The sequence below is a fragment of the Mugil cephalus genome, chromosome 2, assembly GCF_022458985.1.
Source record: "Mugil cephalus isolate CIBA_MC_2020 chromosome 2, CIBA_Mcephalus_1.1, whole genome shotgun sequence".
Taxonomy (NCBI): domain Eukaryota; kingdom Metazoa; phylum Chordata; class Actinopteri; order Mugiliformes; family Mugilidae; genus Mugil; species Mugil cephalus.
The window spans coordinates 15353445-15381163 of NC_061771.1; the positions used below are offsets into that span (position 1 = coordinate 15353445).

At 43.6% G+C, this 27719-nt stretch overlaps 3 protein-coding genes across 4 annotated transcripts in view; 2 read left to right on the top strand and 1 right to left on the bottom strand.

Moving 5' to 3' along the window:
- The first annotated feature begins 1536 nt into the window (after positions 1-1536).
- arhgef38 (Rho guanine nucleotide exchange factor (GEF) 38) lies at positions 1537-13313 on the top strand. The gene is made up of 14 exons (XM_047578593.1): positions 1537-2021; positions 5557-5741; positions 6804-6921; positions 7023-7170; positions 7279-7296; positions 7383-7582; positions 7705-7838; positions 8165-8269; positions 8351-8470; positions 9208-9579; positions 9669-9806; positions 10319-10520; positions 11623-11906; positions 12668-13313. The coding sequence occupies exons 1-14, from the start codon at positions 1799-1801 to the stop codon at positions 12848-12850; spliced, it is 2430 nt and encodes an 809-aa protein (XP_047434549.1). The 5' UTR covers positions 1537-1798; the 3' UTR covers positions 12851-13313.
- Positions 13314-13371: 58 nt separating this feature from the next.
- On the bottom strand, positions 13372-19468 carry ints12 (integrator complex subunit 12). The gene is made up of 7 exons (XM_047578596.1): positions 19238-19468; positions 18365-18528; positions 18090-18248; positions 16668-16849; positions 16392-16551; positions 16144-16287; positions 13372-14192 (listed from the first exon to the last, which is right to left on the bottom strand). The coding sequence occupies exons 2-7, from the start codon at positions 18518-18520 to the stop codon at positions 13638-13640; spliced, it is 1356 nt and encodes a 451-aa protein (XP_047434552.1). The 5' UTR covers positions 18521-18528; positions 19238-19468; the 3' UTR covers positions 13372-13637.
- A 98-nt stretch (positions 19469-19566) lies between these two features.
- The window catches only part of gstcd (glutathione S-transferase, C-terminal domain containing), a 54003-nt gene continuing 45850 nt past the window's right edge, over positions 19567-27719 (top strand). Inside the window, exons 1-5 of one of the 2 annotated variants that reach the window (XM_047578594.1) lie at positions 19567-19687; positions 19817-20250; positions 21427-21888; positions 23188-23463; positions 27016-27109. In XM_047578594.1, coding sequence (XP_047434550.1) covers positions 19834-20250; positions 21427-21888; positions 23188-23463; positions 27016-27109 — 1249 coding nt within the window. In that variant the 5' untranslated portion in view covers positions 19567-19687; positions 19817-19833. Of the gene's footprint in view, positions 19692-19816; positions 20251-21426; positions 21889-23187; positions 23464-27015; positions 27110-27719 lie in introns of both variants that reach the window. The other variant, XM_047578595.1, reaches the window with a different exon arrangement.

Here is a 27719-nt window from a genome sequence, read left to right on the forward strand (position 1 = left end):
TACCTTGGGAGAAGATGCCTTCGAGTCGAAACACAGTACTCCAGCCCGGCTGCTGAGTCCTGGGAGGCCGGCTGGAGTGTGGCAGGAGCAAAGCGCTAAAAAGCTGTGAAAGCTCTGGCAAAGGAGGCAGGAAAAAAAAAGACAGCTGCTGCTGGCGGGCGGCGGGGAGAAATCTCAGTTATCACTCTACCACCAGGAGATGTATTGGAGTTAAACGAGCGTAACATCAGTGGGGGTTATCAGTGGTCCCCAGCCAACGGCCTCATAAAAGCCTCCCTGGGGTGTTTAATCCAGCTTCCAAATGGGAGGAGGCCGCGCTGGAGAGATACATTAAGGCGCCAGGCAGCGTCCTGCTGGTCAGCCACCAACCTGTACAGCATCCAGCGTGTTGTATGGTTTATATACTCAATCCTAATGTGTTTTTCGTATGTAATGAGTGATCTGTGTAGGGTGTACCTGCGCCTCTTTGGACCTCCCCTCCAGAGGACAAGTCTTCACAGAAAATGAATGAATGAATGAATGTTATGACTTAAGAAACTTAAAATATTCAAGATATTTATCGTCATATGCACAGTAAAAATGGTAGATCATGCAATGAAATTCTTACTTTGCTGGACGCCCATACTAACAACAATAAATAAACAAATAAATATAAGAGCAGAACTTAAAAAACGTGGTGAACAAGCAATCTGTGCCAGACTGTGCACACTCAGTATGTAAACTCCCAAATATTACACAAAAAGTGTAATTATTAAATGATAATGAAGTGAAATATTAAAACAATACAGCTTTGTGCTGCTGACAGTCTGACTTGAGTGCTTCCGGTCTAACAGAAGTGTAAAGGTGTGCCATGGTGGACTGGAAGCACAATGGGAGTCCCTTCGTTTGGTTGTGTTTTACTGGACAGGAAATGTATCTGTTCATTGTTCTGACAAGGAACACAGTATCTGGTTGCCATGACCAGAACTACTTGTGGGAGCACGTTGTAATTTACATGCGTACTTCCTTGTCAACATTTGGCACATTGTTAGTGTTGTTAGTGCAGAAGCATTTTCTGTCATTCAGGACATAAAAAAAATATATATACATAAAATATTACAGAAAAAAATAATTAAACAGTGCAGGGAGAGGCAAAAAAATGTGGTTGGCTTATTTGAAGCCTTCACCTTATAATATGTTAATATTACAATGTCATGTTGTTATAAAACACAAAGCATCAGAAAACACGACTACATAGAAATATTTGGTGACTAATAGCAACAACAATGCAGAAATAAAAACAGAAAATGTAACTCATGAGCAACAATAATGACTTTGACCTGTATTAAAGACGTACAGTACGTCTACCAATGTGCAGCAATTACATATACAGATACACAGACAATTCATCACAAGATAACTGTTAAATGATCTTTTAAACATCTTTTAAAACATTTCACAGAGGAACAGCATTTTGTTCGACGTTAGTTTGAAGTTTTTTTCTCCGCCCAGAGCAAGAGAAAGTGCACCTAATCACCTCCTCTCCCCGGATGGATAGATGGCATAAAGGGAAGAAACATAGCACGGCAGTGGAGAGGCGTGGCCACATAGGTCTAATGACAAGTGGACGTGGGGAGGAGCTGCATTACCTGTGCAGAGCCAGGAGCCAGTGCACAGTGAACAGTACACCTGTTGCACTTCCCAGGCTCTCTCTTTTCTCTCTCTCCCTTTTCCTGTCCCTCCTTCCTCCCTCTTTTTTTTTTTTTTTTTTCTTTTGCCTTCACTTGTCCGATAGCACAGGGGAGCAGACGGCCTCATCATGGATCCTAAAGAGGCCGGCGGGAGCGAGAAGGAGAAGGAGAAGGAGAAAGAGAAGGATAAAGGCATAAAAAGGAGGAACCGGCCAGTGTTTCTGCGTTACCTGGAGAGGAGAAGGACAGACACTATTGTATCTGATGACATGGCCAAAGGTGACATCAACCTGGGGACGCTGGTGAGGAGGAGTCAGTCGGACAAGACGGAGTACAGCGCCAAACTTAAAGGTAGGGCAGCTAATGATGTCCCCAGGGGTCAAAACTATGGCAACAATTTATACACACGTGAACCAATCAGCCTCAAATGTCTCTCACCTCTCTACACTGGAAACTTGTTGGTAACACAGGTAACTTGGAGACCCTTTAGACAAATATGTCCACTGCAGATGAGCCACAGGTGCAGCACCTGAGAGACAGAAATTCAGCGCGCACACACCACAAGTATACAATATGCTGGATACCTGGAGCGAACGCGGTGCACTGGGCACCTGTTGTGTTACTATGTGCTTAGCAGGAGATACTCCCACAGGGATCAAGCCACATATGCAAACTGTGATCCGAACTCAGACTCAGAGGAGTGGCTTTAGAAGTGTTCCAGGCCAGCTTGTAAACAAGACCAGCGATGTGCGAAGATGGACTTTTAGAGTTTAGACGTATCATTAGGAACTCGACCTTAGAGTTTTGTTTCAAACTGAATGCAGCCTCTGAGGTTTTTGAAGTGAGCGCAAGATGAGCACAAGATGTAAAAAGGAAGGGACTGCTGGGAGGAGGGTGAAAGTCATCATTAGTGCTGACACAGTCTTTTCACATTAACACAGATCCACATTTCAGAAAAAACTGGCTTCACCTGTCCTTAGAGTGCAGTCAGAGGCTGGGAATGCACTTCAGGCAAGATGACATCAGCTGTCATCAGAAGTGGGTTACTATTAAAGATAAGCCGAGTATGTAGCCTTTCCTGTGCCACTTGTTCCTTTGCTTCCTTTTGTGTGAACAATACACATCACATGAGCAAAATGACAAAAGGCACCTTGATGATTACATCGATGTATAACCAACTTTTCACTTGGTGTTTCATGGATAAGAGCCTCCACACACACACTCTCCTTATCAGCTGTAGCTTTGTTTACCTGTAATGGAGCCACTCTCTACTTCTTTGCGCTCTCTGTTTTCCTGGCCGGCCTGCATCATGAGAGGCAAAGTTGTGAAAAAACAGTGGAGTGTTTTCAGTAAACCAGTCACCCACCCACCCTCTCCGAGCTTAGCTTCACACCCCGACGAGCAGTGATGCATATTTACAGTGGTATTACCAATGCAAATATTGACAAAACGATGACTTCACCAAAAGAGGAAACATGTGAGTTAATACTCGACAGCCGGTTCTCATATGCTCGTCAGACAGGTTGGTCGAGTCGTAGAACCATGGCAACGTGACACTGATATGTGTAATTATTTACAGCAAAAATATATGATTGTTGTGGCAATGATTTACTAGGACAAAATCCACATGAAGAGGCGGCAATAGCACATGTTCCCATGTATTAATACGCAAAAAGGATGTCGCTTTGTTGTGGCTACATGTTGTCTTCTTTCTTACTCTCTCTTTTCAAATAATTTTATCACATTCATTGAAAAGTATCACGTGTTTTACCCAGTTTATATTACCAGTATTCTCAGTGACAAATTCCCATTGTGCACGTTGGTATGTGGCTGAAATGTCATTTTTCTTGACGGTGACACGCGATATGTGATACCTTGTGTTCTTTCTGGGGAAGTCTGTTAGATCCCTTTCACTGGGCTGAACATTGAAAAGCCCTGTATCCACTTTCATGGGAACTCCTGTGCCAGTAACCATACCTCACCAAACACAGAGCAGGCAAAAGCACAAGTCAGCACAGTTGGAGATCCGCCGCTCCGTCCTGATGGGTCACATTTTTTTTTAACCCACTGTGAATGGGCCAGGAAAAACTTTGTGTTTTGATAAGAACAATATCGAATTGAAAGGTGATCGTATCTGATTGACATGCCAGCGTAAAATAGTACGCTTCAGCCATAAAGACACCTCACCCGATCTCTCATTAAGGGGATCTTTCTCACGGGGGGAGGTTTTCGGATATTCTGGGGTCTGTTTTCACTCTGAAAGCCCATACGGGCATATGACACTTCATGGCACCACCGGAAGATGAATGTGATTCATTTCCACGAGTTAAGAATGAAAAATAAAATCAATAAGAATTGTGATCTGAATTTCAAACAACAGAAAGGCTTGTCTTTGAGTATTATCAGGCTGTGACCAATGTTTCCACTATGTAACAGCCCGGCAAGGTGACTTCGGAAGGACGGCATTTTACATTTCACCTGTTGGAGATTAAAACAAAAATCTACTACTGTGCATGTGCACAATGCTTTTAAATCCAAAAGTCCTTTTTTTTCTTTCTTTTTTTATCAAAAAGTCCTTTTTGATTAAATTTTGCACAGTGCCTGCATTCATGAGAAAGCGCTGCCTACTGCCCAGAAACACATGATCCATTTTACTTTACAGGAAAGGGCAGACGTTGCTTATTGTACCCTTCCATCATCGTTGAACTTGTTTCATACCCGTTGCCAAAAGAGAAAAAAAAAGATTAAGTGGAAATGCAATGCAATGGTGCTTTCATACTTGACGTGCGAAACCCTCTCCTACTCGTCTGTCTTGTTTGCTAAGTGCAAAAACTTCACCGCAGTGTGTACAGATATCAGGTAGTCTATATATGCAGGTGGCTGGACTGCACTGTATAGGATTCCCCTCCGCTGTAGATTCAACTAAATACGATGCAGAGAAATAAACATTTTATACACTTAGACTAAGCTGAACATTGTAGGTTTGATTGTTGATAGTTATTTATTTTTTTTTTTTTGCATGTTTACGCGTGCTTTTTATATTTTTGTATAGTGACTAAAACAACCAACCTGAAGCAGATGGGGGTAAATTTGAGTTGTATGCGTGACTCTCTGTGCGCGCATGCATGTTGTGTGAATCAGTGTCACCGCGTGTCCTTAACGTTTCTACTTTATCTTTGTGTGCCGACGCCCACACACACACACACACACACACACACATAGAGATGCAGCAGATGGAATGCCTGAGCACGCTGTAGAATTACATCAGCAGCACGATTAGTTTCGTAACCTGACACAGGCCTCGCAGCATTCTGTCTCCCTGCCTTCACCCCTCGTTTTCCCTTTTCATCGCTCTCTTCCCCCAGAGGAGGAAGTGGTGCGTGGCGTCGATTAGGCAGCAAGGAAGCATCCCTCTTCCCTGAACAGACACTCCTGCCTGCCTGCCATGCAAAGCGCAGAGCAGCCACAGACTGATTAGGCAGCTGAGCAATAAAAAAAAAAAGAGAAGTGAGCCTGACTGGCATGTTAAGTGAGGCCTTTTGGCGTTCGAGTCAAAATAATTAGATCACCGTGAAATACTGAATACTGCTCAGGCGTCAGGAGGACGTGTTATAAGGGATGTATGTTTTTCAAAGCGTGCACGGCCCACAGAGCGGGGTGTTTACCAGGATTTTAGAAAATGTGCTACAGCTGGTTTGAAATGCTGGCAAAAAACATATTATTTTCTGAAATAAAAATTTTAGGGCAAAGTATATCATTGGTTTTGTGTGACCTTGTATAACCTTTATGGCTCACCAGGGCCCAATGCTGTGACTGCTACAACAATATGTGATTGTTTAAACACTTCTATTTTTGACTGATTTTGCTATGGCCATTTTCTGTCCAGAGAAAATGACACCACCCGACCTGTCCACACCGTCCTCTCCAGCGGTGGACCCAGAGGAAATTCGTCTGAGGAAGATGAGCCGCAGGGCAAAGGTCATTCAGGAGCTGGTGCAGACTGAAAAAGACTACCTCACTGACCTGGAGCTGTGCATCAGGGAAGTAGTCCAACCGCTACGAAATTTGCAGGTAGGTGCTTTTAAGGGTCCCCCACGAGCAAAGCCAAACAGTGCATGAATGTTTTCAAGTGTTAAACTGAGAAGAAGCTGACTTTTTTATTCGGTGCATCTCAACCAGCTTGAATATAAATGCATAAAAGCTTCTTGCTCCTAAATGGGGAATGTTTGTGTTAATATCCAAGTGAATCATAACCTAACTGATTAATATTTTGTGAATAAAGTAAAAACAAAAAAAAAAGTATTTTCACAGACAACATCATAAACTGCAGCATAAATAGTTAAAAACAACAGCAAAGTTAAAAAAGTCCCAGGTAAATAAAATGCAGATATGTTACATAAATGCCTGTCTGACCATACAATATTTGTCTTTGCCTTCATTAAGAAGAAACAACAGAATCTGCAAACCTTAGGGGTGTTGGCAGAACGTCACTCAGTTCTGGTCTAACAACCTCAAAAGCTTGAACTCCCAGTGACTTTACGAGGATTAACAGTGAAGTAGACGTGTTAAATAAGGCCATCTAATTAGGCAAGGAAGAAATTTAGAGGCAGTAATCTGAACTGACTTGAATACATTTAAAGGTTTATTAACTGAGTGATTTAAAAGCTCACGAAAAATTACAAAGTGAGAAAAAATAATGTATCTTAAGATCCACATTCAAAGCTATAGGTCTTAGGTTATTAATGGCTCTTAAGTGGAAAAAATGAGACCTGATAAAAATAAATAAATTAAATGTTAAATTAAATGTCACCCAGGACGGATTAAGTAGCAGAGAATCCTCAGATCAATTGAGCAATATTTCCAAAACCTGGCAATGAGCTGACTGCATGTACGCATTGTGTACATCTACATTTCCTCTCTGGTTTGGAAGGAATGTTCATTGATGTATAATGTCCATGCTGAAATAAATACATTGAAATTGGATCATAGGTGCCCCAGAATCGAGCCTTGTGGGACACCAAAAGACAGTGAAATACATGTTTTTATCCTGTTGTGTTTTGGACAGTGATATGCACCATCATGTGATTTGGATACAGAGTTCTTTCACAACACAGTTTCTTCATATTTTCTTAGGTTGTGGATGTGGATCGACTGTTCACCAACATGGAGACAGTGTGTGAGGTCTCTGCAGCACTCCTTCACAGACTGAACGAGGCCATGGCTGACCCTGATCCTGAAGCAGTAGTCATAGGTGAGGTTGTTTGGAATCTTGACTGATTGCTCACTTTTCCATTTGTTGGCGGTTGCTGTTTTGCTCAGTACTGAAGTTGAATGTCCTATTTTAATTTGTAGGAGAAGTGTTCATCCAGGCGAAGGCAGCTTTAGAGGATGTGTATAAGATTTACTGTTACCACCATGATGATGCTAACATGTCGCTCAAGTCCTATGAGAAGGAGGAGGAAATAAAGAAACATTTTACCACATGTGTATTAGCACTTAAGTGAGTCAAGTCCATCCATTCAATTTGTTTGTCACATTATTAATGACAAATCCGTATATTATCACTTGTTAATGTTTTTTTTCTCCCCTTTCAACTATTCTGTTTCAGGAAAATCTATGACCATGAGTAAGTATAGTCATTTGCAAAGTTTTTCTCACCATGATTATTCTCGTGTTCATCATAATTACTGTATAATGCGCTAATCTGCACAGAGGGAAACCAAATCTGTTGGATATGGGTTCGCTGATCATCAAACCCGTCCAGAGGATCATGAAGTACCCATTACTGCTTGGAGAGCTGTGGCAGGCAACACCTCAGGACCACCCTGACCATCTGCCGCTGCAGGAGGCTTTCACTGCTGCCAAGATCATAAATGTGAACATCAATGAGTTCAAGAGACGCAAGGATATCGGTAGGATTTATGCTGTGTCATATAGTATTTTTTTATCAGTGATGTCTTTTTATCAAATGTATGGTTACTGCGCTTTCTATGTCAAATCTATCCACAATTAACTATTTACCATTTACTCTCAGTTATGAAGTATAAGAGGCTGGAAGATGAAGGCACATTGAGGGGGAAACTAAACAAGTTCAACATCCACTCAATTCGGAAGAAAGGCGACAGGTTTGCTGGTTATCTCAAGATCCTCACTGGAGTGGAACCACAGGTAGAATACAAGGCACTGTTTTATGCAAATCAACCTGCATATTTTATAGCTACACGCATCAGGCATAACATTATGACTACCTTCCTAATGTGTAATATTGTGCCTGCAAAACAATTGTGACTCATTTGAGAATGGACATGGGTCTTCTGAGGATGTCCTGTGGTGTCCAAAAGATTCCCAGGAGAACGTTGTATTGCCACTTGTCTTGTCAGTGGTTTTAATGTTGTGGCTGATTGGTGTACACTTAAAAAGAAAAGCTTGATTTGAGCTGAGGAGATTTTTTTTTTTAACAAAGTGACGTGTATTTGAACTCTTAATGTCTGCAGGTGAGAGATGAAGTATTTGACAGAGAGGAGAAGCTGTTCAGGAGTCTGGAGAAAGCTGTGAGGCAACTGGTCAAGAATGTTCACTGTTACCTGCAGTACACTCAGGTCAGTACATAGCTCACATTTTCTAAATACTGATTTTATGTACTCAGTCAACCTGATTTTTTTTTTTCCTCTTTTGTGCAGGAGATGGTGTCTGTAGCTGTCCAGAGCGTGCAGGACATGGAGAACATGGTCAAGGATTCAAACAGAAGTGACACCAACGGTTCATCTCACAGTAATGGCAATGATCCCTACAAGCACTTTGTAAGTGTGTTCGGTTTACCCAGAGCACAATTCACTTTACTGTCCAGCTTCCCATACTTCAATTTCCTTTTTGAATCTTCTGTCGTGTCTTTCCTGTTCCTGCATGACCTCCCATTCACCCTCCAGTCTTCTGAGTCCTCTGTCTCTTTGCCCACAGCTATCTGTCTTCTGTCCATTATATGAATCCTGCCATTCTGTGCCTCTAACCTTCCTGTTGGCTCCTGTATCAGTCAGCCTCATTCCCCTTTCTCCTCTTCCCTCTGTGGACTATACAGTCACCAGATCTACTGTAGCCTCTTTGTTAGAAGAATCCTGGTCTGCAGCATTTCAGCGTTGCCTCTAACCAAAGACTGTAACGGCTTTGGTTAGAGGCAACGGGTTTATTTTCGTGTCTGCAACAATCAATTTGGCAGCAGTAGCTGATGGATAGCATTCGTGACATTTACTTTATGTCTGTTACCGCACATTTGATGCCTCCTGCTATAATAGATGAACCTCCTTTTCATCTGTATTCATATGGGGCTGTTGCTGCTCTCCTGGTGTGTGCTCAAAGTTAATGCTCAAATGTGCTTTAGAATCTCCAGAGACCCTACTGCATACTAAAAACAAGATGTTTAATCGTTCGCACTTTACACGGAAAAAATACAATTCAATCTCACAGAAACCACCTTGAGTAGATCATAATGAAACAGACAGACTAATCTCAATGTTTTGCCGTCTTTATTCCCCCCCTCCAGAAAACCAGCATGGAGCACTTGGTCCTCGCCCCGCTCTCCTCTCTGCAGGGCATGTTCACTGCTCCACAGAAGCTCATCCAGAAACGTTACGACAAGCTGCTAGATTACTGCAGCCGCCTGGAGCGCTCATCCTCCTTTTCATCCTCGTCCTCCACTTCTTCTTCGTCCTCTCCCTCACCGGTGTCAGAAGACCCACCTGGTCCCGCCAGGAGGGACTACGAAGCCCTGAATGCTTTGCTGGTGGAGGAGTTGCAGAGGTTCAACAAGGCTGCCTATACTATCCTGACCAACAGCGTGGTGTATCTGGTGGCCCTACTCAGAAGACTGATGGATAGCATATTGATCGGAGCTCCATCTGTACAGCAGCTACCAGTGAGTCTATACATGTATAATATTAGCAGACATGGTTTTTTAGTTAACCTGCTGAATCTTAAACCATTGTGTTACGATTCTCCTTTCAGGCTCCGCTGTCAAACATCGTGGAGGTGCAGAACAGCATCATGGACGAGCTGAACAATCTGACGTTTGTCAAGGATAACGCGCAGAAGTTGATGGAGCGAAAAGTCAGCTTCGAGAGACAACGAGATAAAAAAGTAGTGGTAAGAAAGTGGAAGTTCTTTTTCTATACTAGTTTCTTATTAGTGCTTTCGATCAACAACAACACAATCATTTATATTGCAAAGGTACATTCCTTAGTTATTTCATATCCAGGGATATCTTAAACTGTAATGCAGTTTCTGACATTTACAAAAAAGTGTCTGTGGTTTGCTTCTCTATTTTCATGGATGTCATGCAGTTTGTGCAATCTGCAGTATTAGCCACACACTGAGGGCCTCTGCAAGTTTCCAATTGACACCAGGTTAAATCAGAAGTCCCAGTTCCTCAGATATTTAAGAAAAATCTATTCCAAGCCATATGCGAGCAGTTATATAGTAAAGGTAGAGATCAAGTAAGGCACTCTGCAACCCAAACCTCCACCAGACACCAGTCCCATGAGACGTGGACTGTGCGGTCCAGTAGTCCCCCCTCCCTTAACACTCCCTCCCGCACACGCCACAGAGCCACTTTAAACATTTACAACAACACTCCTTTGTGTTGCGCCGTCCTTCAGGTGCCGGAGGTGCAGCATCAGACCGAGGAGCAGCGTGCCTGGCTGCTAGCAGAATACCCGCTGAACCGCTTGTACCAACTGAAGAGGAAGTGTAATGGCTGCCAGGAGCAGGACCTCAGCCTGCTGGAGGGGGAGCTGGTGGCCCTGCTGGAGGACACCGACCCATTAGGAAGCAGCAGCCGCTGGCTAGTTCACACAGGAGGTAAGAGTGCATATCTGTGTGTGTGTGTGTGTGTGTGTGTGTACAAGGACAGAGACCCCTCAAGGCAGAGCGAGCTATGTGCGCGTATTCTTAGTAAGACACGCAAAGGTGAATTAAGTTATCACACCGGATCAGCAGATCTGCAGATATGGTTGATATAGGTCCCCTCTAATACGCATTCCTCTGTGTACACACCTGCATCTATCAGATGACTGAGGCCGAGTACATGCTCTAAACTTTACTTTCTGACAATGATAAGTCAACACACTAGGCTTATTCCCAGGAGCTTCTGTGATGTCATGGTTGCCGGGGCCTCTGGAGAGGGTTGCTTCACAACAAGGCCAACTCCATAGCTTGTCTCCATCTCCCCTTTACATCTCACAGAGGTACCCGGGATCCCAGCATCTTGTTTGGAACAAACTGCCGCGCGTCGTAAGCAGTGTTCCTTAGAGTTACAAAGCCTCTCCCTCTGGGTATTGAGAAGCAAAGATGGAGAGATTCCGCCTGTGCCGTCCTCTCTGTACTCTGCAATAACAAGTGCATTCTTCACCGACTTGTCTTCTCCTCTGGGACGAGCAGCAAGCCCAGGAAGTTGTTGTTCATGCCTCTGTTGATATCAACACCATGAATATGCTCGTCTCATATTTACACCCTCTTCAGTCGCTCGCTGTAACTGGATGGAAGGGTTGTTTAAGCAAATGCCTCCAGCTGAAGGAGTGAGACGTACAGTTCCATATATTAAGCGCACACGTATCCTCCAGAATAACAATAGATAGCAGGTTGCTGGTGGGTCATTTCACAGGAATTTTGCTCAGGTTTTGTCCTACATACTGTATCTGAGAATGCTGCTTCCATCCCAGACGATGGGAATGGAATTAAGTGGTGCTTAAAGAATGAAAATCTGAACACTGTTTATGGAAAAAGATGATGTGTTGATGGGAGCTTGTGCCCAGCCACATCACCGATCACTCGGGGAAACGGTCTGGGGCGATGCTCCACAAGAACGTTATCTTCGTTAGAACGATCTGCTTCAGGAGAAATCTCTGGAGAGAACCTCAGAGGTCATGCCTCTTGACAAACCATCCCTGTGCGTCTTTGCTAGGTGCGCAGGGCTACGTCTACTCCACCTTCCTGAAGCAGTACAACCCTCTGAGGGACTCGCAGCGGGCAGGCCAGATGGCTAAAGAGCAGCAGCAGCAGCAGCCAGCTGCCATGGTGGAAGAGGACTTCGACGACATAAGCCTGTTTGTGTCGGGGAGCGGCAGCAGCAGCCTGCGCAGCTTCAACCTCAACACCACTGACAGCAACTCGAGCCTCGCTGGTGTACAGTGGGAGCTGGAGAGCAACGAAGAACTGGTGGACGTGGTGGAGACAGAGGCTCAGCAGGTGGGTGTTTATCATAACCGTTCTTGCACCATATGGGCATCACTTTAGAGGGTACAGATCTTCAGGGTCTAACACAATAGTTATGTTAAGACAAATGAATGCCCTTTCGAAGGTTTGTACCAAAAGCAAAGTTTTAGATTCTAAAAAAAATAAGAGACAACGGAACAAATAACAAAAAAAAAAACACCTAGACATTATAATTATGATAATTAATAAAGACTTCACAAATCACGTAACTTTAAATGGGGTTTGGAGCCTGAAGCGTGTCCTCATTGAACAGGATTCACGTCTTATGGACTGGATCAGCAGAAGGCAGTGTCTGTCTAGCTCGCAATTAAAATGAAATGGGTTGAATAACAACGTGCGGAGGGTGACACTGCTGTCACCGCAGCATCCCTGGGTTTTATTTTCCTTGGCGCCATGTCTTCACTTCACTAGAACCAGCTCAGGCGGCTCTAATCTTCATCATATCATGACAGTAAAATGCATCCTGCCGACAAAGGACAGTCGATCACGACCAATGACAATTAGTCCTGGCGGGGAGCTTTTTGCTCAGGTTCAAAGCTGACAAACGGTGCCACCTTGTGGATTTACAGGAGGGTACACTTCAATATTATTTTATGGTGCCTTGGCTTTGGAGGTAAAAATGAAGAATTCGCACAAAAGGGCTTTTGTTCAGCACAAAAAAAAATTAACTAAACAAAGCTGTGCTGTGACAAATTTTCCTCTAATTCTATTTTGATGTGTGTGTGTTTCCACAGTTTTATGCTGTGTATGCATTTCAAGCCCGCTGTGACCAGGAGCTGACCCTGCGGGAGTACCAACATGTCCGCATCCTCCAGTTCTGTGACCTGGGAGGCAATAAGGATTGGTGGTTAGCTGAGTCTAATGGACAAAAAGGATATGTGCCAGCCAACTACCTTGGCAGGATGTCCTATGCATAAATACAGGGCCTCTGTCTACGCACAGGATTGAAACTCCCCCCCTCAAGAAAAGTGATCTTTTAGCATAAAAATGGTAGAAACTTTACTCTTTCATGTATCGCTGAACCTGGATGTCCTACCTAAACTGCACTTTCCCTAAATATTTCTATCAGATGTTTCATACCAAAAGTGTTGTTGAATCCTCTTTGCCTTCGAAAGATCCCGAGAGCTGACCAATGGTACCGTGACCAATTATCTGTGACGAGCACTTTTTGTACCTCAGTGTTGTCGAGTTTATATTAATAATGAAGTGATTCAGTCATGAAGGAAAATTTATATGTGATTTAGAGATGAAGTATATGTTATATGTAAATGATTTATATGCAAAGTTTTATGTCTATTCTCTATCAGACCCGAAATGAAGAAATCTATGTTATCGTTTATATTTTCTCAAGTACATTATGAATAAATGTGACCTCTACGATTCTCTGTTTGTCTCTGTGACACTGCAATGCTCAACAAATGCTACTTTGTACAGGCAGTTTGTAAGAAGATGATATTTAATGATGTTTCTTGATAAAAAGTGACACTTTTTTTTTACCCACTGGTTAGATTTGTTAGAACAGAACGAGGCACACAGAGTCCAGCAGCAGCTTTCACACAAAGTAAAATTCAAGTATTCGACTGGATGGTGTTACTCCGTGTACAGATGCTCATCAACTACAAACATATTGCTCTGGCACTGTTAAATGGTTTTATTTTCTACTCACTTACACTCCCCCTCCTCTTCGTTTCTCTCTACCTGCACTCATTTCTTCAGTTTCTTCTGAGCCGCTTTCTTCTTCACCAGCTGTAATCGTTTCATGGCGTTAAGCTGAGACTCTTGAGACGTTGGCGCTTTGTCCCCCGGTGCAGCCTTTGACCCGTTCCCATTGTTCCCGTTACCTCCTCCCCCGTTATTGCCTCCGTTCCCTGCAGCGCTCGTGCTGCCTGGGGAGCCAGCCCCCGATGAAGCAGACACTTTCCCTTGGCTTTCACCGCTCGATGACCGGTTCAGCGGCTGCTTACCAAGAGTCAGAGGCGGAGGAGCTTTCGGGTTCGCCTGGCTGGAGCCGTTCCCATTGCCGCTCCCAGCTATCTTTGCCCCACCGAGTCCTGACTTGGCTCCAGCCAGCCCAGACAAACCAACAGGTTTCTGACCAGAGGGAGCCGTCTTGTTGTTCCCACTTGGGCCTGAAGAACCCAGTTTGGAGCTGGCGGGAAGAGTTGAGCTCGTTTTGGCGCCGAACGCGGCCCAGCCTGTGAGGCCGCTGCCAGAGGAGGTGGAACTGCTGCCAGTGGGATTGGCTGACGTCGTGGGAGGCTGTATGAAATGAAAAAGCAGTAAGTATTGCTATCAGAGTGCAGCTATGCTGTGATAGCATGTTTTGATTTTGAGAAAGACACCAGTGTGTATGTGGTTTAACACGTAGACTGTATATAAATATGGACAACGTGCCCCCACTTCGTTGCACTGGCCAAACTGACGCTTTTTTCCAGGGGATACAAGTTGCAAGGAGCCAGAGTCTGAGCAGTACGGTCTGAAAGTGGAGCAACGAGGAGCCGCGATATCGATGACGTTTAATCAATACTACACTACTGTTCTACCTCCACCAGTTACAAAGAAATGTGGGATTATACCCTCAAACTCATTTTATTTGTATAACTCTAACCGTCCCATGGGACTGCTTGGCATGTGGGAGTGGTTGGCATTGCAACTGGTGGTCACCAATAAGTCACATCCTGTTTCTATATCGTAAAATAACCAACGGAAAAGGAAAATTATCCATTTTACCATTAACTAAAGGTCCAGTGTTATGGACTTAGTGGCACTGAGACAAGTGAAAGACCTTGTATGAAACCAATGTTCTGCTTCTCAGTTCTTGGCTACATGTTACCTCTAGCAGAAGTGCAACATTTTCTGGAATAGCAACTGTTTGCTGTATATGGTAGATAATAAAGGGGGCGCATTCTAGTTATAGGTAATGAATACGTAACTCTAAATAGTACCGTCTATTTTTTTATAGATTCCTCTAAAGTACCAATCGCTGTCTTGTGAACCTATGCATCTCAACAGCACCAGTTTCATACTCCACCCACGCCCCAAAAAGATGCTTTAAACCTGGCCTTCCCCAGCTCTTAAGCAAGTTCTCTCTTGACATTGCTTTACCGAGTAAAGCCTACAAACGTCTGATAGAGTTAAGCAGCTTTCTGTATTAAGCCTTCTAAAAGTAGATTTTCTTCAGACAACTAAGCGTTGAACTTCTTTTCCATTTCGTTTGTTTGTATCCTCAGGTTTAAAACTCACCAGTTCATGATGCTGTCATAGTCCTGATTTTTATTCAAATGCATTTAGCATGTAGTTTATGCCGGGGACCAATATTTGTGTCAAAATTCCCAGAACTGTGTTTGCGAACAGGAAAAGAAGCCGATTTACAACTTCAAGAAAAGAAATCCACCTCTAGATAGATCATAAATGAATATTTCAGTGTATTACTTGTACTTTAGTAGGAGTTATTTAATTGGGCTTATATTTAGGTGGACCTACCTTCACTCTCTTTGCAATAAGTCAATCACAGCCTACAAGAATCCTGGGTTGGTTCTATGGGTTCTGCCTTTTCCCTTTCAACCTAAATGCGCCTGTACATGTGTTAGCAAAGTTAACTGGTCACTGGCTTTAAAATGAAAAGACCCCAAAAACAGAATAAGCATAAGCACCACATAGAGCTTTGCTTCAGATTTATATCAATTCAGAGTAGAGAGCTAGGTATAAAAGGATATACAATCATTTATCTATATGCAGGAAAAACACCTTTAGTTCTGGCGTCTTACATACCATGTAATAATCTTTCAACACAGTTAAATACAACCTAGAGAGCGCCTTGACTTGGTGCTTTCTTCAACATTACTTTCACGGGAAACTTTGACTCCTGATGCCAAGCACTGCAAAGCAACATGTCAAAATAACTTTGGGGTGAACTCCACGCTCTGATAAGTTCAGAACACATTCCCTCTGGAGAAATGAAGATGTATCGGAACACAATCTGAGCAGCAGACGTCAGTGGTCTGAATCTTAAAAACACATTTAAACTCAATTCGCCTGCAAAGATTTATGCAGACTGCCTTCTGCAACAGTTCTGCACATCAAGACCAACTCCTCTCCTCTCACTTGCTGTCCAGAATCTGAGGTTATATGTGACTTGGGCATGGCAAAGAGGCACATACGCAGTAATCATCAAAATTTTGCTAACCAGCCGTAATGAGTCAACACATACCTTCACTTCTGTTCTTTTGAAGGCTTGGAAGGTGCTCGTTGTGTCAGTTTTGGGTTTGAGCTCAGTCTTTTTCACCAACGTGTCTTTTACAACAGGCGCTGATGAGGATGATGCAGGGGACGGCTTCTGTGGAGGTTTCTGGGCCTTGAGGATAAAGAACGACAGTTACACACAACAACAAATGTGGACTGATCAGTCACAAAGTAAATGGAGATGCAAATACCAGCAGATAACAAATTCTTCCTTACCATACGTTTCATTTGCCTGGTGCAACGCGCACAATACCACACAAGCCTTGGGTCATTTACTTCTTTATCTGTCACCTGGGGCTTGTGACAGTCCTGGTGATACAGGTTATGGCACTCCTGGCACTCCACCAACTGGTTTCCCATGGTAACTGTCATTTGTCTTAGGGAATGAAAACAGGAAAGTGAACGGTCTAGGCCTGAATACAGAGTAAAATGAAAACACATAATCTGACAGGAATATAAACCTCACACTATTCATGAACTATTGACATGTACCTGCAACACACACAAGCCAGGCCCATTTCCATGGCAAAGTCATCTGCATTAGTTTCATCATAATCGTTGATGTTTGGCAGGAGGTCTTTGCTCGTCTGAACAGTAATCGGAGAAGAACGATTCTCCTGTTTCTCCAAACGAGGCTTTTTCGGTGGATCCACATCACTCAAGTCCACCCGGACCTGTTTTTCGGCAAAACAGAAACAACACTGTTAATTTTTATCAACTTTATCGTTACACTAATAGTTACACATGGAAATGTGCAGCTTGCAATAAAAGGAAATGTCTGAACTCTAGCCCATGGATCTGCTTAGTCTGCCTTGACTTAGAGTGCAGCTCTGGAATACAGAGCTGGAGGCTTGAAATAAAAAGACTTGCGCTACATTTCCAAATGTCTTGACTGTAATTCTGCAATTATAGATGTGCAATGAATTTCGCATGTAAATTAGAAGAACTTTCACAACTGCATTTCTTCAAAAAGGAAACGCTTATTCGTGGGTAGCAATTCTGGGCTACAACACAGATGACAAAATATATGCAGTAAAGCTCAAGATGACCTCAGCCCCACTTGCTTTGTGTGTGCAGTCCTGAATTAATTTCAGTTCATTGTTTTGCTCCACAGTCTAGAAAGAAGTGTCTGTTAGCAAATCAGCAACAAAGGGTTTTGCAGTCAACAACATCCCGAAGTCTTCTTCACATAGACATCACTGAATACTGGGTGTATTCACTATCTTTTGCTTTCTGCTTTTTTTTTTTTTTAAACCAGCTACATTATTCCATCTTTCAACACACTGTAGAATACTATTAATTGCTATGCTATTGGAATAGACTGCTGAATTGCAGACTGTTTTTAAACAGTCTACACATATCTGCACCAAACAGCATGTAGCTCACCAACTGTGTGTTCTCAGCATATGTATTCAGGCCAAGAATATAAATGTCATTGTTGCAAAGCATTACTTTCTACTGTGTTTTTATTAGTCACAACATCAGTGTTAACTTGACTTCCATGACACAATAGTCAACTTTAAAAAATCTGAACTCGTGCAACCCCCACTGTATCCCTTCCTTTCTGGTTTGGAGGCACCACCACAAGGGTTTGTATCATGCGATCAGAAAGAGTTTTATCTGCATTAAGCAAAAACGTTCCTCGTTAAAGAACTGCGCTCCTGAGTTGACAAGTTTTTATCTTAATTCATTCATTAATTCATTCAGTTGTTAATTCTGACAAACCAGCAACATTTCACATCTCTTGTGAATTCCATTACAATCTTCTCTGCTGACTTGGTCACCTCACTTCTCCACGTCCGTATAAATTCCAACTCTCAGAGATGTACGAGCTCTTTTGTGTGTACCACTGAAACGGCACACAGCTGTCGAACACACGCTGTGCCACTAAATGATTCAAAATGAATCCAGTACCTTTTCAGAAGGCCTCTTCTCAACTTCTTTCTTGCTCTTCTCCGAGGTGGATTTGCTGCTTCCACTGCTGCTGCTGGAGGACGAGGAACTCGAGGAGGATTTGGAGTCTTGCTTACTTAAGCTCAGCTTTGACACAGAACCCTTTGACACCTCCATATCCTGAAGATGTAAATATATCATTAAGTATATTAGCATGTAGTAGCGTATAAATGACTCAACAATGGAAAATGAGAAAGAATTTAACAATAATGAACTTAATAAAGAGTGTAAATTACTTTCTGTAATGAACGGTAGGATGAGTCACTTCCTCTTGAAAGGGACTCATCCAGCAGAGCTTTTAGTTTCTCAGCCGAGTCTTTACTCTTGGAGTGTAAATAACTCAGCCCCTTGAGAAAAATGGGATCCAACTCCAAACTGACGGGTCCAGCCATGACTTAAACTGAGAATCAAAATAAAAAATAATGTTAGTAGTCTGGGCTTTGTTTAGACAATCAGACAAAAACAAGCAATGGTAGTCACTTACATCGATCCAAATTCTAAAATAATTTATATAACATATATATGCAGCACTCAATTAAAGTTTATTATACACACACACACACACACACACATATATATTTTTTCCTGAATGTGCAGTCTCCAGGAGTCAGACAGGTTACTTGAAGCATGGTGTTCAGACAAAGCCATGTCTTGTGGTATTAACATTAATTTTAAATAAAGAAACACTTTATCCCTTCGCGAGAAAGCTCTAAATATTCAACGAGGTCCCTCTCCCTCTTAAAACCTGGCCACTTATATGACTTAGAAGATAAATAATATACAAAAGGGGCCATCCAAAACACATTACAACGTAAAATAATTAGGAATTTGATATAGTTTAGTGTAAAATGAATGTACACCTATGCTAATCTTTATTTTTTCCCAAAAAAATATTTAATATTAACTTATACCAGTAGGTTGAGGTCAGACTTTATTTTTTAATATTTACTATAAAGAGATGGACGATGACTTGATTTGGTTGCTGTGTAACGTTTTTAGCCCAGACCAGGAACACAGGGCACAGTGAGAGCTGAAGTTACCTTCACCCTCAGTAGCGAGACATCCGTCCAAAATGACAATATTATATAGTTTCACTCTCATTACGTTACCTGCCAGTCTGCTCCTCGCAAAGGCCTGTCCCTTAACCCGGTATTTTCGTCCTGACGATTCGGTAACACTTCCTACAAAGAAGCAGAGAAATGAACCGACGCGTTTCCTTCGCCGTACAACCTGTGTAACCGTCAAATATGTCCGGAGTCTGCCCTCGAGGAACCTTCTAGAGAGACTTTTTTCTTCCTCAAGTCAGCAATATAATATCCTCTGCGTTTAATATTTAGCTAAAATGCCATATATATTCCAGCGACACGCCCAAATGGATGTGGCAGTTCAACCGTTCAAACTAAATTTTAATATTATTTAATTGTAAGCAGACACCGGATGGCGCTGTGGGGCTATGTCAGCTGTAGCACTGGGAGAAGAAGAAGCAGCAGCACCGTGACTGTGTACCATAACAACGTGGGTTTGTTGAGGTCGCCGGTGTTTGGATTTATCTACTTTCAGTAAGTATGTGATTTTTTTGTGCATAATCCAGCTGGTATTTTGACTTGCAGAATCCATGCTGGACACACCGACACATTTCTAAAGGTAACTATTAACATGTTCGATCCTGCATCCTGTTTTTCCACCAGAGTCCACCTCGTTTACAATGAAAGACACTGAGGTAAAGCAGGAGCATCCCTCCCTCTATTTAGAAGTTAGCTCTGAAAGCGGGGAGCCGCGTCTTCCTCTGCACACGTCCATCGTCCTGTTTCTGCTGTCCTACTGCGAGTGCAAGACTTTCAAAGTTTTCCTGGTCTTCAAGAAACCTGCCAGCTGCGAGTCACTGAGGAGTCAGCTGCCCGCCTCCCTGAGTGTCTCTGACATCCAGGTGGAGGGTTTGCCACAGCTGGTGAAGGCCTGCCGCCTCCCTGCTGTTTTGGATGAGACTGGACGGCTCTGCAGGGCAGGACTGGCCGTGGTCCTCAGACATATCATTAACACAACCATCGAGGCAGACCCTACCAGGAAGGATGTACTGGCACTGCTTGGTTTCAAGAAGACATGTCTGAAAGCCTGTGCTGAGGTTAGTGACATGCAGGAAAATACACTTAGCCTACGTTCATTAGGTGCACCAGTGAAAAGCAATGTATTCTCATGTAACAGTCCCACTATAATGCCTTGCTCCATGAAGGTTGTGGATTTCAGCATCCGAGAGAGCTGTTGATTCAACTGTGTTTTCATTCTGGAGGCTGTGGTTTGCGGCCCTATTTAATCGTATTGTGTTGTACAGACGTATGTTCCTATTATTTTGACAATTCTGTTTCAGTCATGGGGCATTTAGTCTTTTTTTAAAGTTTAATTCCACACAACTTGACATCACCACAATTTGAAACCCCCCAAAACAAGGATATAGTTGAATTATTAGCTTTTTTATGCTGTTTTAACATAAAATTGAAGTTATTAAAGTCATGAAGTGGGATTTCGTGCACGGCTGCTATATTAGGATGCATTCATTTTCACTAGTGTCGTGTTTTCGCAAATGAGTGTATGTGGCATAACCACAGAAAGAGAAAGTGCTTGAATGATGATTTAACTTCCTTGCATGGTGCGTAAAGAAGTTGCTTTTAAAGAGTCAGAAGTTTATGGAGAATTATGCATTTTGGCTGCAAGTAAGGCCCCATGTGAATGTTTTGATTCTTAGGCTTAAGTGCCCATCAGTCAGTGTTACAGAGGGTTCTGTTTCGAGCTGTGGGGTCAGTATGAGTTTAAATACAGATTGCACATATTTAGTCATGGTTCTATTGAGAACATTTGCTTATTACCTGTTTCCCATAAACTTACTAGGAGATTAATCCAAATTGGTTGGTTTCAAAGTCATAAGTGTTCTTTTTTGGTGTCTGTGATAATGTAATAATAATAATAATAAAAAATACTGTTAGTATAATATATTGCACAAACACGCAATGTTAACTTAGACTTAGACTTTGTTAATCCACCGGGGAAATTGCTTGGTCACAGTAGCTCAGCTGTACTTCAAAAAACAAAAAGCAAAATAGTGTAAGATACTTAAAATACAATGATGAAATCAATGAAATTGTAGTGTTAGTCAAAAATGTACAAGATTTGAATATATACAAATCTACACGAAATAGAAATAGAGGTAAATATACACTATGTACATAGGAGGGATGAATGATGAGGTGTAAAAATGTGGATGGATTATCTGTTTTGAGTGTGTGTTATTGTTCCTCACTCTCAGGTCAGCAAGTGGACTAGGCTATGTGAAATTGGCATCCCCTCTGCCGTTGAGGAACACCTCCAAAATCCCCAGAATCAATATCTGCAGCTGCCTCTCTCCATTCTCACCCTCGAGCGAAGGCTGGCGGAACCTGTCAAAGTGCACAACGACGACAAAATACGGAGACAGAAACTCAAAGAGCAGAGACAGAGTGAAAAGAGTGAGTCCCCAAAGGGAGGCCGAGGGAAGCCGGACGCTGAGCCCGAGTCTGGACAGCCGTCTCCGGTCCGTGACGGACTTGAGCTCAGGGCGGCTCTCGCCAAACTGTCTGTGGATTCAGTTCCGGCTTTGACCACCAGAGAGAACTCTGAGATCAGGAAAGTGAAGACAACGGACTTGCCTCCGCTGGAGCATGTTTTTGCTGAGGGACTGTACTTCACTCTGACTGATGTGGTGCTGCTGCCGTGCATCCATCAGTATCTGGTAAGAGCTTTGGACTTGACATGATTTGTTGTTGTCAATGAACTCTAATGCCTTGCTGTTACTATAAGTTATTGCTCAATTTGGATCCATGAATACACATCAAATGCTTGTTTGATTTTATTATTAGTGCTCATATTTCTTGTAGAAGCTTCATATTTTCAATACACTGACACATTTTTTAATTTTTTTTATAAAATGTGCTTTAAGCCCTGTCCCGCCGGTTTGTTTCCCTAAATCACAGCGCACGTGACTCATGTCTGATGTCATTGTGTAGCTGTTAACTTTCAGGCTTGTTATGATGACTTGTCCAATTATGCATGCCGTATGGGTTTGACACTCCGGTCTGGGTGAGCAGGCGGTACACGCAGCTCCTTTCACATCCATCCAAGCAGAGACTTTCGAGTTAAGAAAACTCACTACAACAGACTTGGCACAGGTTTTGCTCTCAAAGGTGGTCTAGAGGCACCTGGCAGAGGCTGATAACGGCAAACAGGAGGGCGTCTTTTCAGGCTGAAATGCATTTCACTGACTTTACTTCGGGAACACTTCTCTCCTTCGCAAGAGATCAAGAGTTGGCGGGCTGCTGTGTTGACCTTAAAACACTTAACTGGAGAAAAAAAAAATGTTAATGCTCCTTTTGAATATTCATTTCACCCAGTGATTCAAGTGGATTTGTAAGTGTTTTTTTTTAATTTTTTTATTTTTTTAAGTACCTGCAGCCGAGAACTGAGAGCTGCTCAGTTCAACTGTATGTTGTTATTGATCAAGAATGGGGCATTGTCAGGCGCCAAAGCGGGTCTCAACCTCCATTTCACCTTTCAGCTGTCTCCAACTATTCCTCGACTGTGGGAATGAGCTGAGGTTCTCACAATGAGGCTTTTAGTAGTCAGCTGTGCTCCAGTGGTTTCCAGTTTCACACTCAGCCTAGCGTGTCTCCTCTTAACGGCCATCACTGTCCGCGACACAGGCAGCGTCAGTGGATCCTTTCCACTCCACCCACTTGTTATACTGCGGACTGGGCCCGTCTCCCTCTTGCGTCCGCGTCGCCTCTCTTTCTCCTCGCCGTCTGCTGCACAGTCACATGCGCCTGACAGGGCTTCTCTGATCACGCCTGAGCCTTTACCCTCCCCTTATGGCCGACTCTGTTTTGATGTTTTTTCCTGCCGGGCCCCTATGTGTGTCTGTCCACCAGTGGAACTCGCTTCATCTCGCCTCAGTGGAGATGACATGCCAGTTGAGTCGCTTAATCGATAACTGCTCCTCATTTTTTCTGTTGTTTTGTTTCTTCCTTTTCACTAGTGCTCCCTTCAAGCCCATGCTGCGAGCGCGCTGCGTTGGGTCCCCCGCCTGCTGCGTTGGTACGGCCGCGTTCAAGAGGTACCCGGGGTGCTTCGGGCGGCTGAGGCTTGTGGGCTTCATCTGTCCGTCCCCCAACTTCCCCCAACATCCAGCCTCCCAGAGGAGACAGCTGCAGAGGACAATGTGGCCAGCCCACTGGAACAAGAGGAAGGCCAGGAGACAACCACGCAGCTTCCATTCGTCGGCGGGCCCAGGCCCACAATGACTAAACTTAAAGTAAATGATTACTTCCTCTTACTTCTTTCTCTGCATTCCCTGCCTCTGTAAACATCGCTCCAACATATGCTGACCTAAAATTTAAGGTCTGTCTCCCAGCGTCACCAAATGGCACAGCACACCGAGCCGGTTATTAAGCATTATCCCTGTAATTTCAAGCCTCCATTTGTGCTTTTAAGGTTGCAGCTCTAAGTTATTGTTTTCCCTTCTGGCTGGCTCCTTTAATTGTAGAATTTTCCATCTTTCCGCCGGCGCTTTAATTGCATTCAGTCAAATAATTAAGGTTTTTTTAAGGGTGCTGTGACACTTGTCTGTATGCGTTGTTTTCTTTTCCCCTCACAGGTTTATTCCCACGGCAGAATTTGAGACGAAGCAATAAAAACAAACGGCGCTTTTTAAAAATGCACATTTTTGCATTCTCATTGGTTCCCGCTGCCACTTGCAGTAGTGCACATTCGGCGCATTCTCGTTTCAGGTGTAATAAAAACGCTGAATCTCGTCCAAAACCAAACAAAAGCTTTACAGCTTTACCAAGTAGTTTATGGTGACGGCTAAAAATCTTAGTGTAAAGAGACAAGACGGCACCCGATTCCCCCCCGACCCCCTTAAAACCCGGTTCCCTGCGGAAGCATCGCCGCGGCGCTCTCGCAGTCGGGCACATTTATAGTTTTCTCAGCTCCATAGCGCCCCAGATAATACCCCTGCAACATTTGAACTAGCTTTTGCAGCAGGAGATAAGCAGGCCCAGCTGTCTGAAAGGAGAACGCATCCGCAGCCCTGACTAACCTCTCCCCACTCCGTCTTAAGACTGTTTTCTTGGCCCCCTTGCCTCTCCTCCTTGGCAAAAATATTCCCCTGCCTGCTAAATGTCGAGAACAATGTGATAATAAGCAGCTGAAATGGTGTAAATGGAAATAGGGAGAGAACTTAGGTGAGCTGGGTGGTCATGATGGGACGTGTCTCGAATGTGCCATGTTGGCCAGAAGAAATTTAGTCGGGCCCAGATGTGCACAAATGACAGTTTTCTTGGTAGGTTGAAATCAGACATTAGTGCTGAGAGGAGGAATGTGTACGCACACACAGACACACAAGCGGTGGCCACCATGCTGTCTCTGCCTAGAGGGATTACAAGGACGGCTACATGTCGCCACCATTATGTCTGCAGTGCAGCTGTTGTGTTGCCTTGGCCAGCGTGCCTGTGTGTTTGTGTGTGTGTGTGCGTATACGTTGTCACATGTCGCACAGAGACATACTGCAGGGACGGAGGAGCCTGTCAGCTGACGTGCTGTCAATCGATCTTTCGCTGCCGCTAACCCGGGGCTCATCTGGCCACACTATCCACGGTATAAGTGGCTCGTAAAGTCAGCTCCGCTCTTGCTTCAGTTAACACGCGATGCATGTGAGCCGAGGCGCCTGTGCAGTGAGCTGTTGAGACACAACCTGTGATCCGAGTGTCAACAGAAAGTTAGCACCGGCACCCAAAAAAAAAAAAAAAAGACCACACACTGTCGCCTACAGTAAAAAAAAACAAAAAACAAGTTGGGAAAAAAAAGTGTAAAAATAAGCGCGATCATCGGAATTACAAAAAAGAAGCTGGTGCTGCAGATGGATTAAAGACGGTGGTTGTGTATTTTTGTCGGCAGTGGGGATCTAGGTTCTGTGGGGGCTCGTGTAAAGGCGTATGTGCGCTAGCCCCCAAGCTAGCTAAATCTGTCCTACGGTCAAAAGAAAATATGAAAGAAAGTATTCATCATGCAGCCCCCTTTCCCATTTTCTTTTCACAGCATGCTAGAAGAGAAAATCTTGGTTTGCCTGTCGTCCCTGCCATTTCGAAGCTTGCTCTCTGAAACCAATGAGCTTTAAGACAGGATACATAAACCCATTAGTCTACATTTGGGCCTAAAGCTTGACTAAGCAGCTAAGTTTCTAGTTCCAGGGGACATTCGCCATAATTCAGTCTCAAAACTGTGTGGACCTGATCATTAAGGCTTTCAGTTCAGTCCACGCCACCGTACTGTGGACTGAATCACATTTTGAGATTAAAATGAGCTGAACTTTTTACCAGTTTAAGTGCAGTCTGAGACACTCCACACACCTCCAGCCATCATCGAAATGACTGTGAACCTGAAATAAATTCTAGGTTCCTGGTGTTGGAGAGGTTGTTGATTTAAGGTCATTTTTAAGGCTGTCCAAAATTTGTTGCACTTAATGTGATTGACATCGTGATGGACTTTAACAAAGCACCAGCACCACAATATTCACCTCGTGCGTGCCACAGCCACCCAGCACTGAAACAACTGAAACAGAAGTTTGTGCAAGAACTAAATCTTTGCATTCAAGCAGTATTCAAGCAGCATCATGACGTTGGGTCCACGAAGTGAATATATTTAGACTTTCTTTCAAATGTCAGACTTTTTTTTTTTTTTTTTTTTGCAGTTGATGAGTTATTGTGACAGTTTAAGAATTTGAGTGAAATGCCACATCCTTTAAAAACATCTATAAATCTGAGGGCGGCCTCTTGTGATTTGGCAGGAGTTTCTCAGCGCTCCATAAATGTTCAGCATTGTCTGAGTCAGCAGTTCCTTAGTCGTCTTCAAGTAGTTAAACTGCAAGTAGTGGACGGGCTCATCATCCTCCTGCAGTATGAATCATTCTCTTCAGAGATACAAGGCAGAGAGTACGACATGTCTCGGACGACCAGCGTGCTACATCAGGATAATATCATGACCACTGACGGGAGGAGTGAATAACATTGATCATCTTGTAACAACTCAGTGTTCTGCTGGGAAACGTTTGGACCTGACATTCATGTGGATGTTACTTAGACATGTACCACTCACCCAGACCAGACCAGACACCCCCACTCCATAGCACTCCTTGATGGCAGCAGTCATCCCCAGCAGGATGCAGCCCTGACAGAAACAGCAAACCCAAAAAAACATGAAAAATAGTGGTAGTTGACTTGGCCTTCGAATTCACTAGATCCCAAACTGATCACGTATTTGTAGGATGAACTGGAACAAGCCTGATCCACAGAGGCCCCTCCCCTCAACCCATAGGATCCATAATGACCTCCACTAACAACATCTGTTACCAGACACCACAGGACACCCTCAGAATACCTGTGTTCATTCTCCGATGAGTTCTGGAGACACAGTATTAAGAAGGAGGTCAAAATGTTACACCTGATTGGTGCATTCATTGGCTCAGTTGTCAGAAAAGACTTTTCCAGACGACGCTCATTAAATTAAAGGCTGTTGATTTAGCCTCCTGCCTTCATACTAAGCTCAGGTTCAGGTTCATTTCATTATCAATGAATTATGAATTATACTGTATTGTAATTATACTGATGAAGTATACTTTCCATTTGAGCCCTAAACTCGTCAGAGAGGGAAAAGGAGAAAGAAAAAAGATTATTGCTGAACTTGTTGCTCTTGAATGTTATAACACTAGTCCACATCTAAGTTGAGTCATTATAACTAACAGAACAGAACCACAAGGTTTTCCAATGGGTTTCCACGGTAACCTGCGTACGTGTCCTTCTTCTCTTAGGAAAGCGGCATCGAGGCGGTGTTTGCTCCTCATCCTTGCCCTGCCTGGACTCTCCCATGGGACGCCCTACCGGAAGCCATCAACCCCACTGAGGGTAAAGTCAAAGCCCTTGCACTCTCTTCAGTGCTCCTTTGGGTTGTCTTTTGTTTTTAAAAGTCTCTCCTGCTTCTTTACAATTTCTTTCTGTCCACATCCAAGCCTCCTCCTCACATTATTCACAGCTCCCCCATCCCCTTGTCTGTATGCCTCTATGTCATTCCACACTCCCACTTTCTTAATGCTCGGTCAACAAATAGTATTGATTCTGTATATGGGGCGAGGAACACGCATAAATGTTTGCATCAGACCTTCCCATGCCGCCGGGCTTTTTCAGTGGCACCTTCCACTGACACATTGCAGAGCTTTCCGTTCGTCCTCAGTTGGACGCGGTTCCCCTGTGGGCCTCCCTAATGAATTTTAAAGTGCTTATCTATATGTGCTATCCACCTTATTTTGTGGGGTGAAAGAGAGAAGCAGTGCTGTGGCGGAAAGCGATTCAGCGCGACACAAATACACAAAAAGGTGCACACACGAGTAACATGCGGCATCACGCCTGTGTTTATGCCGTAGCGGATACTGATTGGCTTGAGAGTGGCGTCTAATAGGCAGTGGAAATGTTGCTGATTGCTTCCCCAGGTGGCGCCGATGAAGCAGAGAGAAGATAT

Excerpts from the sequence above, each read along its gene's own strand:
- arhgef38 (XM_047578593.1), top strand. The coding sequence starts at position 1,799 with ATGGATCCTAAAGAGGCCGGCGGGAGCGAGAAGGAGAAGGAGAAGGAG. Across the intron at positions 7,839-8,164 it reads TCACTGGAGTGGAACCACAG|GTGAGAGATGAAGTATTTGA; the intron begins GTAGAATACAAG and ends TAATGTCTGCAG. Across the intron at positions 11,907-12,667 it reads TGGAGACAGAGGCTCAGCAG|TTTTATGCTGTGTATGCATT; the intron begins GTGGGTGTTTAT and ends GTGTTTCCACAG.
- ints12 (XM_047578596.1), bottom strand. The coding sequence starts at position 18,520 with ATGGCTGGACCCGTCAGTTTGGAGTTGGATCCCATTTTTCTCAAGGGG. Across the intron at positions 16,288-16,391 it reads CCAGGCAAATGAAACGTATG|GCCCAGAAACCTCCACAGAA; the intron begins GTAAGGAAGAAT and ends TTTATCCTCAAG. Across the intron at positions 14,193-16,143 it reads TCAAAAGAACAGAAGTGAAG|CCTCCCACGACGTCAGCCAA; the intron begins GTATGTGTTGAC and ends CATTTCATACAG.